Below are 11,187 nucleotides of genomic sequence, written 5' to 3'. Positions count from 1 at the left end.
GGGGGGATATTTTAAAAGTTCAGCTCCCTTTGCCTTCCTTAAGTATAAAATCTTGAGGGGCGGCCAGGTGGCTCAGTGAGTAAGAGCACCGGCCCCAGTGTCAGGATGACCTGGCGATCAAATCTGGGCTCAGATACTTAGCACCACACCCAGAAATAACTGGCCGTGTAACCTTGAGCAAGTTACTTAACCCCATTGCTTTAAAAAAAAAAGTATAAAATCTTGCTAGCCCTAACTTCTGGGGCCACTCAGGATGGGCTGTCTGCACCTTCATCTTTCAGAGACCAAGATAATTGAGATTGGAGATGATTGGACATTCTCATGGTATTGTTGTGTGTGTGCGCGCACGCACCCAGACATGTACACACGCATGCAAACATGCACGTGCTTCTCATGATTTGTGAGAAGCAATTCCTGCCCTCAAGGAGCTTGCATTCTGTTGGGGGAGACAACTGAGACACATGCATGTATATACATGACCTATACAAAGTAAATACACGGCAGTTTGGAAGGGAGGGAGGGACCAAGAAAGATCTCTGCTAGGCTGGAGGTACGTGCTTGGGGATGCATCTTGAATGAATGCAGGTAGTGCAAGAAGCCAAACTGAGGAGGGTGTGCTTTCCAGGCGTGGGGAGCCAGAGCCAGAGGAAGATTTTGAATCCAGATCCTCAGATTTCAGAGCCAACCCAAAAGGCATCTCAACCACCACACACCTAACAAGTGGCCTCCAGCCTCTGACCAAAGTGTGAGGTCACTTGCCTGACCTGGGATCTCCTTGATGAGGGCTTTCTCTCCAACGGCGCAGGTGTTAGTTCATCCATACCAGCCCATCCAGTGGGATTCTACCCTCATCTTCCTCTTGTCCAGGCATCTACCAGGGGGCTTGGGAGACCTCCTGCCAAGTCCCAGCAAGATTCCAGCCTCCATTGGCAGTGGGAGGACATGGCTCCTTGAAACAGTCCTTCCATCACAACAATATGAAATTACTGTATAAAACATGGTTATTACATTAATCATAGTACTGGAGGTTCACAACTGGAGTGGAGAGAGAGCCATTGGCATCTCAGGAGCCGAGTGGGGTAGAAGCAGGAGCTTTGGCTGGCCAGGAAGCTTGGAGCTCTGGGTTATACATCCCTGTTTGTCTCTGTCCCCTTTGGCTCGGGTATTTTTGTAATGTTTCATTGAAATGTTAACTATTATCAACCTGCCTCCCAGGCATGTGAAGAACAAATGAGATCACAAATAAGGAATTCACACGGATGGATGGATTCAGAGAGAAGTGTGAGGAAGGAAGCTTGCTAATGATCTCAAACAGCCTCTCACTTGCCATTGTTCTCTCTCTATCTTTGGGTCTCTGTTATATCTCTGTCATCTCTTTGTATCTCCCTGTCTTGTATCTCTGTCTCCCCTGCCCCACCCCCCCACCCCACACATACAGAGCATTTAGAACTGGACTGCTCCTTAGAGATCACCTAGTTTCTCTCCAGTCCAAATGACAGAGAAGGAAATTCAGTCCCAGAGAGGGAGTGAAGTCATCAGACAGCTAGGAAGGGTGGAGGCAGAATTCGAACTCAGACCAGACACTCCAACTCTCATGCAGCCACGGTCTCTCGGACATAAGGTCATGACTAGGACAGGGTAACCCTGGCTTTGACGCCAACCAGGTGCTGACATCTGGCGGGTATTTATATTCCTTCATGATGGGAGAACAGCTGAGCTCAGTCTGAGTGGTTGGCAAGAAAAGTGAGTTAAGAGAGACACGAATTCGCACCCCCCCCCCCGCCCTTGGCCTAGCCCCACTCTGCTGCCCCAGGCCCAGCATTCCCAGCAGGAACCTCATAGACTCAGAACTGGAAGGGTTTTAGGGACCATTGTATCCTACCCTTTTCATTTTACAAATGAGGAAACTGAGGCACAGAGTGGTTATACAGCAAGGCAGTATTTGAATTAAGGTCTTCCTGACTCCACTCTCCTCCACTGTCCTCTCTCCTCCAGCCTTCATCTCAGCCAGCCTCAGCGTGCTGACCTCTTCCGAGAGCTACCCACTGCCTTCCTCCAGCCCTGAGTGGGCAGCCAGGCTAGGGCCCTCCCTGGGTTACAGCAGGGCCCCAGCTGCCCTGGAGTCCAGCAGGCTGGACCCAGGGGAGGCCCATCCTCAGCCAGGCTGGAAGAATCCCCATGTGTCCAATGTGACTGTCCAGCTGGAGATGAAGAGTCTGTGGGAGGAATTCAACCAGCTAGGGACAGAGATGATCGTCACCAAGGCAGGAAGGTACAGCGGGAGAGGGGCAGGGCTAGCCCCAAGCTCAGGCAGGATGGGAGATTGCCCATTCTTCAAGGGTCTCTGAGTAACGGACTCCTGTTTTCTGGCAGGAGGATGTTCCCCACCTTTCAGGTGAAGATCCTGGGCATGGACACTCTGGCTGACTACGCCCTGCTCATGGACTTCATCCCCCTAGACGATAAGCGGTACAGGTAGGAGGATGGGGGACGAGGAGGGGAGAGGAGAGGGATCAGGGGATTTGCAGCTAGACAGGGCCTTCACACTGGATCTGGAGTTAGGAACTGTGGGTTTGAATCCTGGCCCTGCCACTTACTACCCTTGGGATGTCAGACACTCATTGACACCGTTGGAGGATGGGTTGGGGAAAGTGGGCATGGTTAGCTAGGAGAAGAGAAGAGGGGAGGAGGCATGAGAACTGTCTTCCTGGCTACTCTGTGGAAGAAGGATCGGGCTTATCCTGCTTGGCCCCAGGGGGCGGAACCAGGAGCATGGGGAAGAGGAGGATGTGGCAAAGAATTTGGGCAGAATGGCCGTCCTCGGGAAGCAGGGGGCGCCCCTTCAGGAGAGCTTCCAAGGGAAGGCTGGTTGAGCCTTCATGACAGAGGGGGTGCTGGAGAGAGGGCTCTTATTCTGGTGTGCCTCAGGTCCCTCATTTTAAACACTTCCTCCACTCTAAATTCTATAACTGAACAATCAATCCCTTCATTTTACAAGAGTGGAAACTGAGGCTCAGAATGGGGAAGGGACTTGCCCAAAGTCAAGAAACCGCAGGGTCAGGACTTGGGATTGTAACCACAGCTCCCATTGCTGCTCTCTTCTAAGGTCTACTCAGGAGTGGTATGAGTACACTTTAAAGATGAGAATACCAAGGCTCAGAGAGGGTTAGTAACTTATCTACAGTCACACAGCCAGTAATCTCAGAGCCAAGATGAACCTAGAGGCCTTAAACTACAAATTCATTGTTTTTTTCTACCTTAGAATGGGGCCTCAGAATGAATGAATTCGTGAGTGAATGAATGAATATGGAACGAATGAATAAAAGCACCTTGTACCAAACACTGTGCTATGCACTGGGATTTTAACTACAAGTCTTCCTGCCCGTGTGACTCTGGACAAGGCACTTACCCTCCCTGTGCCTCAGTTTCTTTATCTGTAAAGTAAGGAAAGGGTTGGACTAGATGGCCTCTGAAGTCTCTCCCAGGTCTGGATCTATGCTGCAGTTGCCCTGCTCTGGAGGGACCTGTAGAGAACATGCCCCCATCTAACAGATGAGGAAACTGAGACTCAGAGATCGGAGGCCGCACAAGGAGTCGGGGGGAGGCAGGACTGGCACCCCCGTCGTCTGACTGCCAAGTCTGGTGCTCGGCCAGCACCTCCTCCAGGGAGAAGGGGAGCACAGGGCAGGCTGCCCTCCAACACGGGAGAGGGGTGGCAGAGGAATTGGAGGAAGCCAGGACTGGGGCTCGCCCACCTCCCCTTTCCTCTCTGCCCTCCAGATACGCCTTCCACAGCTCGACGTGGCTGGCAGCCGGAAAGGCGGACCCGGCCACCCCTGGCAGAATGCACTTCCACCCAGACTCTCCCGCCAAGGGCGCCCAATGGATGCGCCAGATCGTCTCCTTTGACAAGCTGAAGCTCACCAACAATCTGCTGGACGAGAATGGCCACGTGAGCGAGGGCACAGCGAGGGAGAGGGGCAGAGGGGGGCCCAGAATAAACGAAGGGGGAGGGATGAAGGCGCCCCCCGGAGGGGAGTGGGGGGAAGAGCCCGCTGGAATCATGCCTCTCCCAGGCCGGCACCCTGGAGCCAAGCTCCTTTTACCTCGCGCCGTTACACCTGGGATGGGCACCAGGTGGTACCTCGAGGAGAGGACAAGGAATAGGGACGAAGCAGGGAAGACGAAATGAACGGGGAGTCAGCCGAACGGTGGGTGAGGGGGGGCAGGGAATGCTGGGGGGCGGTCAGAGAGGAAGCCCGTGAAAACCAGTCAATAGCTGCCGATCTGGGAACAGAGACGGAGAATGGAGAGAGGATGGAGCTGGGCGCGGTCCTGGGGCTAAGGGGGGGGGGGGGGAAGAGGAGAGCCGGGCAGCCAGCCCACAGGGAGCTGAGGTTGGAGCGAGAGCCCCAGGCCTGCGATGCAGAAGCTGGAGGCGAGCATTGCTGATGGAGTCAGGAGAGCCGGCTTCAGATCCCGGCTCTCTCCCCACTAGCTGTGGGACTTCAGACGGAGGCTTCCACACTCTGGCTCCAATTTCTTCCTCTGCAAAATGGGGGTGTCGAACCAGGTGATTTTCAAGGCTCCTTCCAGCTCTAAACCCTAACCCTAAGTCGCTTCCCTCTCTAAATGGCAGGTTTCTTTCTTTTTTTTTTTTTTTTTACTGGACCTGTGATTTCATTGGCATAGGGAGCTCCTAGTGTGGAAACTTCCTCCACTGATGTTGATTCGCAATTGTTCTGTAATGGGTAATATTGGAAAGCCAGCTGGGACACCCAGAAGGAAAGTGACTTGTTCAGGGTCACACATCCAGGATCCCTCAGAGGGAGAATTTGAACCCAGGTTTTCCTGGCTCCCGAGATCATCTCTCTATTTACTCTACCCGGTTGCCTCTCTCCCCTGTAACATAGAGATAAGGCTCCCTCCCACTCCCCACCCTACATCGGTGTCACTGAGGCTAGCGCTTTGTGAATTCCTGAGCCTTCTGGATTGGATTATTCAGCCAGTCTTGGGGGACTGGGATTGTGCTGCTGTATGTTAGATCTGGAGAATCTGGGCTCTCATGTGGGGCACCGGGCGAGCCGTTCTCTATCCGAGAAGGCAGGACACGAGGTCCTGTGCCCTGGGGTCCCACCCTTCCTGGAGCCCTCCAGGTGATGCAGACCCCCTCAGGCCCCTCCCACTGGTGAGGGGAGAGACCCCCGGTGGGGCGCTGTGGGTCTGGTCCAGCTGCCTGTCACCAGCCCATCTCAGCCTTCCCTCCTGCCCAGATCATTCTTAACTCCATGCACCGCTACCAGCCCCGATTCCACGTGGTGTTTGTGGACCCCCGCAAAGACAGTGAGCGCTATGCACAGGAGAATTTCAAGTCCTTCATCTTCTCTGAGACTCAGTTCACGGCTGTGACGGCCTACCAGAACCACAGGGTGAGAGCTCTGGTCATCAGGCTGGGGAAGGGGGAGCTGGGAGTCTGGGGGAGGGGCTGGGCTTAAGGGAGCCGGAGATCTTTCCTTCCTGTGGCCCCAAAAGGCTCTTTGCTGGGTCAAGAAACCCAGATCCCAATTCAGGCTTCTTTGGGCCCCAGTTTATTTTTATTTTTTTTTTTAAATGGGAATAATAATCTTTTCACTTCCTGCCTCAGAGGGTTGTTGAAAGGAAACATTAAAACATGGCAGAAATTTGACTTACGATTATTACTGGTTGTGTGACTCTGGGTGAGTCCCTTAACCTCTCTGAACCTCGGTTTCCTCATCTGTAAAGTGAGGGGATTCGATTGGATGCTCTGTCTTCCTATAAGCAGGGCCGTAGGGAGGGGAAGTGGGGCAGAGCTCCTGGCATTTGGGGAAGCCCATTCAGCCCTCCTAAGCCCAGAACAAGCACTCAGTAGGAAGGGTCCTGAAGTCACAGCATTTAATAGCCCAAGGAAGGGGTCTCAGGGTCCCTCTGGTCCAAGCCTTACCTGACCAGGCAGCCATTCATCTGTAACCTTCCAGACAAGTGGCTCTTTCAGCAATGTCCAAAGACAACCAGAGCCTCCAACTGCCATGGCAGTCCCTTCCACTTTGGAATAGCGCTGGTTCTCCGAAGGTCTTTCCTGACATGTCCACTTGTAACTTCCCCATATTGCTTTTGGTCCTTCCCCTTGAACCCAGGACAGGACACATCTAATCCCCGTTTCCCATCTCAGTCCTTCAAATACCCAAAGACAGCCACCATGTCCCCCTGAGTCTCCTCTTCAGGGTAAATGGCCCCAATGCCTTAATCAGTCCTCTTGTGACATGAAATCAAGGCACTTCATGAGCCGACTTGCCTACCTCTCCATGGTTTCTTTATTGAAAGCCTTCCTAAGATGGGTCACCCAGAGCTACTCACAGTGATGTAGAAGGGACCTGACCAGGGCAGAGGATGGTAGGATTCACTCCCTTAGTCTTGGACATTGTGACTCAATGCTGTCTGAAAGTTATCTGGGTTTTCTGTTTTCTATTCACTTGTACTGAGCTCACAGTCTACAGATGTTCAGATGAATTGTTTTCAAGTGAGGTTTTTACCATTTTGCTCTTGTGACATTGATTATTTGAACCCACGGAAGACTTGACATTTGTTCCTAGTCAATTTCATCTTCTTTGACTTAGCCCAGAATTTGAGACTGCTGACATCCTGCTTTAGTCATCCAGCATGTTAACTCTCCCTCCTAATTCAGCATCACCCATAAATTGGATAGGCATGTCATCTTTGCCTTCATCAGAGTAGAATGGGGCTTTGGCACATACCCAGATTCCCTATCTGGTCCAGAGTAGTCATTTACATAATTCACTGAGGAGAATGTTAAACCACTCAGCACCAAACCCAGATCCCTGCAGCACTGACCCTGGTATAAGATTCCTGAGTCCCTACTGGGTCATCCCTCAGCCTCAGAGCCTCAGGAGAATTTGGGAGGCAATACTCAACAGCTGCAGCTGGGAGTCAAGGGAGTGCTGGGGATGGATCATGGGGCAGGGGGGACAAGGACCGCTTTGGGGGCGAGGGTGGAGAGGATCAGAGGTGGCCAGCTTGGTGCCTCTTTACTCCTGGACTCTGCTGGGTCGTGATGAGGAGTCGGGGGAGGGTCATAGGGGTCCTCAGCCCAGCAGGGTTCATTCCTAGCCCAGCTTCTTCATCCTAAGCCAAACCAACTGATCTCCTCTTTCCTAGATCACCCAGCTAAAGATCGCCAGCAACCCCTTTGCAAAAGGCTTCAGAGAGTGTGACCCAGACACCTGGTAATAAAGGCAGACACATCTCCCATTCCCAGGCTTGGGCCCCTGCTTCTACCCAAGGCCCACCTTCTGTGGCCCCTCAAGCACACAGACCCCTCCCCAGCCTTGTTGCCCCTGCCCTGTCTCATCACCCCTCTGAAGCACCCATGGGCCTCTTTGCTTCTGCTCCCAGGCCTGGGCCCCTGCTTCTACCTGAGCAACACCTTCTGTGGCCCCTCAAGCACACAGACCCCTCCCCAGCCTTGTCCCCCCTGCCCTGTCTCATCACCCCTCTGAAGCACCCAAGGGCCTCTTTGCTTCTGCTCCCAGGCCTAGGGCCCCAAGGCCCTCGCTTAGCCCCATGATCCAGAGCAGCCAGAGCAGCCAGGCCCCACTGCTGAAGGTGGCCCAGGAAGAGCAAGGTAAGGCCCTCTCCTCCAGGGTGACAGGGGAGGAGTCTGGGGCAGAGTCCATGACTTCGGAGGGGCTGCAGATTCCCGTCCCTAGCCCAGCCTCTTCTCTGGGAAGGTCTCCTTTCCTCCCCGGCACCAGCAAGGCTGAATCTAGGAGTAGCTGGGGTGGGTTGGCTCAGTGGGTGAAAGCCACAGATGGGCCCCTCATTCAGTCTGTTAAGTGTGGCCTCCAGCCTGGCCTCCAACCCCACCCCATGTGCCCCAGAGGGGCCAGGCCTGCACTCCTGCCCTGCTGACATGTCTTGGGAGGGAAGGGTTAATTACTGGGGGTCACACCCCACACCAGGGTTCAGCTGCAAGGGGCAGTCAGTTGTGTTATGGATCCACACAGTTGTCCACAGAACACTAACTATGGGAGAATGTCCCCAGGCCAGGGCCTTGTCCCAGGATGCTTTCTTGTCTCATGAACAAGCTGAGAGTAAAGAGAATGAGCATCATCATCCCCATCCCTGGTTCTAGAGCACATGGAGGGTCCCACATATTTGTCTCATTGCGATCCCATAAACTCAGTAGTATCAAGATTATTCCCGTTTTGTGGATGGGGAAACTGAGGCAGGCTCCATGACTTGTGCAGGATCACACAGAAGATCACTGAAGGGACCTTAGCGGTTCCCTAGTTCAGGCCCCCCTTTCACAGGTGAGTGCAGAAGGGACTTGTCACCAATCACCAAGGTAACAAACGAGAGGCCTGGGATTAGAACCCAAGACCTCAGACTCCAAGCCCGGGACTGCTTGGGGGGCAAGCACTCCCTCCACCTCCATGTTCTGCCTACCGTTCTGTGAAATGGGCTGGAGGAGGAGATGGCGAACCACTCCAGTACCTTTCCATGACTTTGGACACAACTGACCAACCACGAGCTGGGCCCAGAGAGGCAGCGCCTGCTTCCTGCCAGTTAGAGGCACTCCAAAGTAGAGGGAGTGAGCTCCCCATCATGGTATGGAGGGGATTCTCAGTGAGCCCTCAGTTCCAGTCTCCTGACGGTGGGCAGTGAGGATGACTTTGATAGCAGACTGGCCCCTTGGTGGGGGAGGGAGGGGAAGCCTGACTGGGGATCGAATCTCACCTCTGAGATTGGAACAGATGAGGTGACACTCAGCTCCCAGGGGCCTCCCCTAGGAGCCTCAGCTTCACCCAGAGCTCCCCTCCAGGCTCAGGACTCCCCTAACACACGCCCTTCTCTGGGGGTTTGGCTGACAGCTGAGGCCCCAGACCTGGCTCCAGCCAGGAGTGGAGCTCATCTGGGAAACTCCTTCTTTCTCAGACCTGGACAAAGCTGGCCAGAGCTTCCGGCCCAAATTCTCCACTTCTGTCTCCAGGACCACCTCCCAGCTCCATCAGCACCTGATGGGCCCTGTGCTGTCCAGAGAGTTCTCTGGGTCCCCCCGTATCGGTGCTGCCCACCTGCCCCCAGAGAGCCTTCTGGACCCTACTGGCTACAGGTCCAACTCCTACCGGTGCCCATACGTGGGGGCCTCAGCCAGGGCCCGCTCATCCCCCTACCCTGTTCCTGATGCCAAGGTGGTGGGGAGCCAGGGAGCCCTTCATCTCCAGCCTCCTCAAAGTGTCCTGGGTCTCCTGGCAAGCAGCCAGGACCAAGAGTAAGCATCCAGTGTGGGCAGAGCCAAGGGGCTCACTGCAGGGCTGGGGAGTGAACAGCCCTGGCCAGATGACTTCCAGCAGAAGTCATCCAACTTCCAGCCCCCCTCCCCTATCAGCAGAACTCCTTACCGCATGACTCAACCCCCTCCTACCTGGTTTGAATCCTACCCTTAGAACTTCCTATCTTGTGGTGTGGGGCAAGTCACTCTCTTTTTAGCCCCTTGGACCCATTTTATAGATGAGGAAACTGAGGCTACATGTCCTGCGGAAAAGGAAGTGACCTAGACAGATCCACTTACAACTTCTCTCCCCAATTCCTAGACTCCTAGCCACACCTTAGTTCCTATCTAGGCCAGAGACTTTACCAAGCTTCCCCAAAAGCTGGGGTGGGGGAGAGCAGGGAGACGAAGGGGGGCCCTAAACCCCGCCTTTCAATCTGTTGGCATTTCTACTGACTGCTCGGGGTGCCTTTTCCCACTTGCCTAGGGGGAGTCACATGGGGGTAGGGGAAGAGGCTTCTCCTTCTCAAGCCCCCCTGGAATTTAATGCTGAAGTGAATGACCATTATCTTCAGCTCTGCTCCGTAAGCCGTCCTGGGACCTTCTCCTCTATGTCCTCTCCTGACAGCCTGCACCCCAACCCCTACCTGCTCTTCCCCCACCACACACAGCCAGGTCAAAGGGAAAAGCAGCAGTGACCCACCCCTACCTGCCTCAAGAGGGAGGCCCACAGGGGCAGAGGTCACGTTCAGACAGCGTGTTTGACCTCCCAGGAATGCCCCAAACTGTCTTTGGGCCAGTGGATAAAAGCCATCAGAGCTTGGCATACTGTGCCCCTGACAAAGCAACATTTTCCCAAGTCTGGGGGTTGGAGAGACACCATGAGGCCTGCTTTGGGGTTGTCCTGCCACACCCACCTCCCCTATTCTGGGCTCAACTGGTTTGGGGAGGACCCAGGCCAGGCCAGAAGGGACATAGGCCTCAGGAACCCAGCAACGGGGGGGCGGGACTCATGTCTCTGTTCCTTCCCTTGGACATTAAAGAATTGGCATGAATGTGTGCAGCTGTGAAGCTGATGGGGGCGGGTCCCCACGTGTATACCTTTACACTGCTCTCTAATGCATTCCTTTTACATCATGGAGGCCAGTCAGGACCTAAACAGATCATGACAGGCCAGAACCTGGGCTCAACAGAGCAGGATGAAATGTGGGTCAGACTGGCCCCATGCTGATACAGAAGCATTCTCTGCCCAGACAGATGTTGTCTGCTGCCTTTGAATATTTTCTGAGAGTGTCAGAGGGGTAGCTAGGTGGTGCAGTGCACCAGCCCTGGAGTCAAAAGGACCTGAGTTCAAATTTGGCCTCAGATGCTTAACACGAAAAAAATAGCCATGAGACCTTAGGCAAGTCACGTAACCCCAATTACCCTACCTTCCCCTTTCCAAAAAGAAAAAAAAATGTGTCAGGGCTAGGGGGAAGGGGTGTGGGAGGGACCCCCAAGGCCATCTTTGCCAGCACCAGCCCAGCTCCCTTCTGCTGGGGGTCAGAAAGTCTTGAGATTGTGGGCTCCAGCTGGGGGGGAGCACATCTCGGGAATCACGTTGATCCACTGGAGGCTGTCCAGAGGAAGGCAGTCCAGACACTAAAGGGCCTTGGGATGGTACCATGCCAGGATGGACCGCAGGAATTGGAGACCTTTAGGTTGGAGGAGCTGACCTGCCCGCTGCCTTCAGGGGTCTGAAAAGCCATCATAGGGGAGAGATGGACTTGCTTCCCTTGGCCCCAAAGCAATGGAGAGTGGCACAGAGAGGAGCTGTCCCATGGTACAATGGGCTGGCAGCTATGCAGAGGAGGTTTCTGTGGTTGGATAGAGAATTT

The 11,187-nt window shown here is 54.1% G+C and overlaps 1 protein-coding gene across 1 annotated transcript in view; it reads left to right on the top strand.

Moving 5' to 3' along the window:
• TBX10 (T-box transcription factor 10) overlaps nucleotides 1-10,708 on the top strand; it is a 14,750-nt gene extending 4,042 nt beyond the window's left edge. Inside the window, exons 2-8 of the mRNA XM_069066122.1 lie at nucleotides 1,996-2,272; nucleotides 2,374-2,475; nucleotides 3,781-3,952; nucleotides 5,274-5,429; nucleotides 7,195-7,262; nucleotides 7,569-7,660; nucleotides 8,974-10,708. Of these exons, the coding sequence (XP_068922223.1) occupies nucleotides 1,996-2,272; nucleotides 2,374-2,475; nucleotides 3,781-3,952; nucleotides 5,274-5,429; nucleotides 7,195-7,262; nucleotides 7,569-7,660; nucleotides 8,974-9,314 (1,208 nt within the window). The 3' untranslated portion in view covers nucleotides 9,315-10,708. The remainder of the gene's footprint in view (nucleotides 1-1,995; nucleotides 2,273-2,373; nucleotides 2,476-3,780; nucleotides 3,953-5,273; nucleotides 5,430-7,194; nucleotides 7,263-7,568; nucleotides 7,661-8,973) is intronic.
• Nucleotides 10,709-11,187: the final 479 nt, after the last annotated feature.

The sequence above is a fragment of the Petaurus breviceps genome, unplaced genomic scaffold (assembly GCF_028583685.1).
Source record: "Petaurus breviceps papuanus isolate PSGF00001 unplaced genomic scaffold, PetGlider_PUasm1.0 90721, whole genome shotgun sequence".
NCBI classification, from domain to species: domain Eukaryota; kingdom Metazoa; phylum Chordata; class Mammalia; order Diprotodontia; family Petauridae; genus Petaurus; species Petaurus breviceps.
Note: the sequence above shows the minus strand (reverse complement) of the source record. Positions and strands in the feature narration are given on the sequence as shown.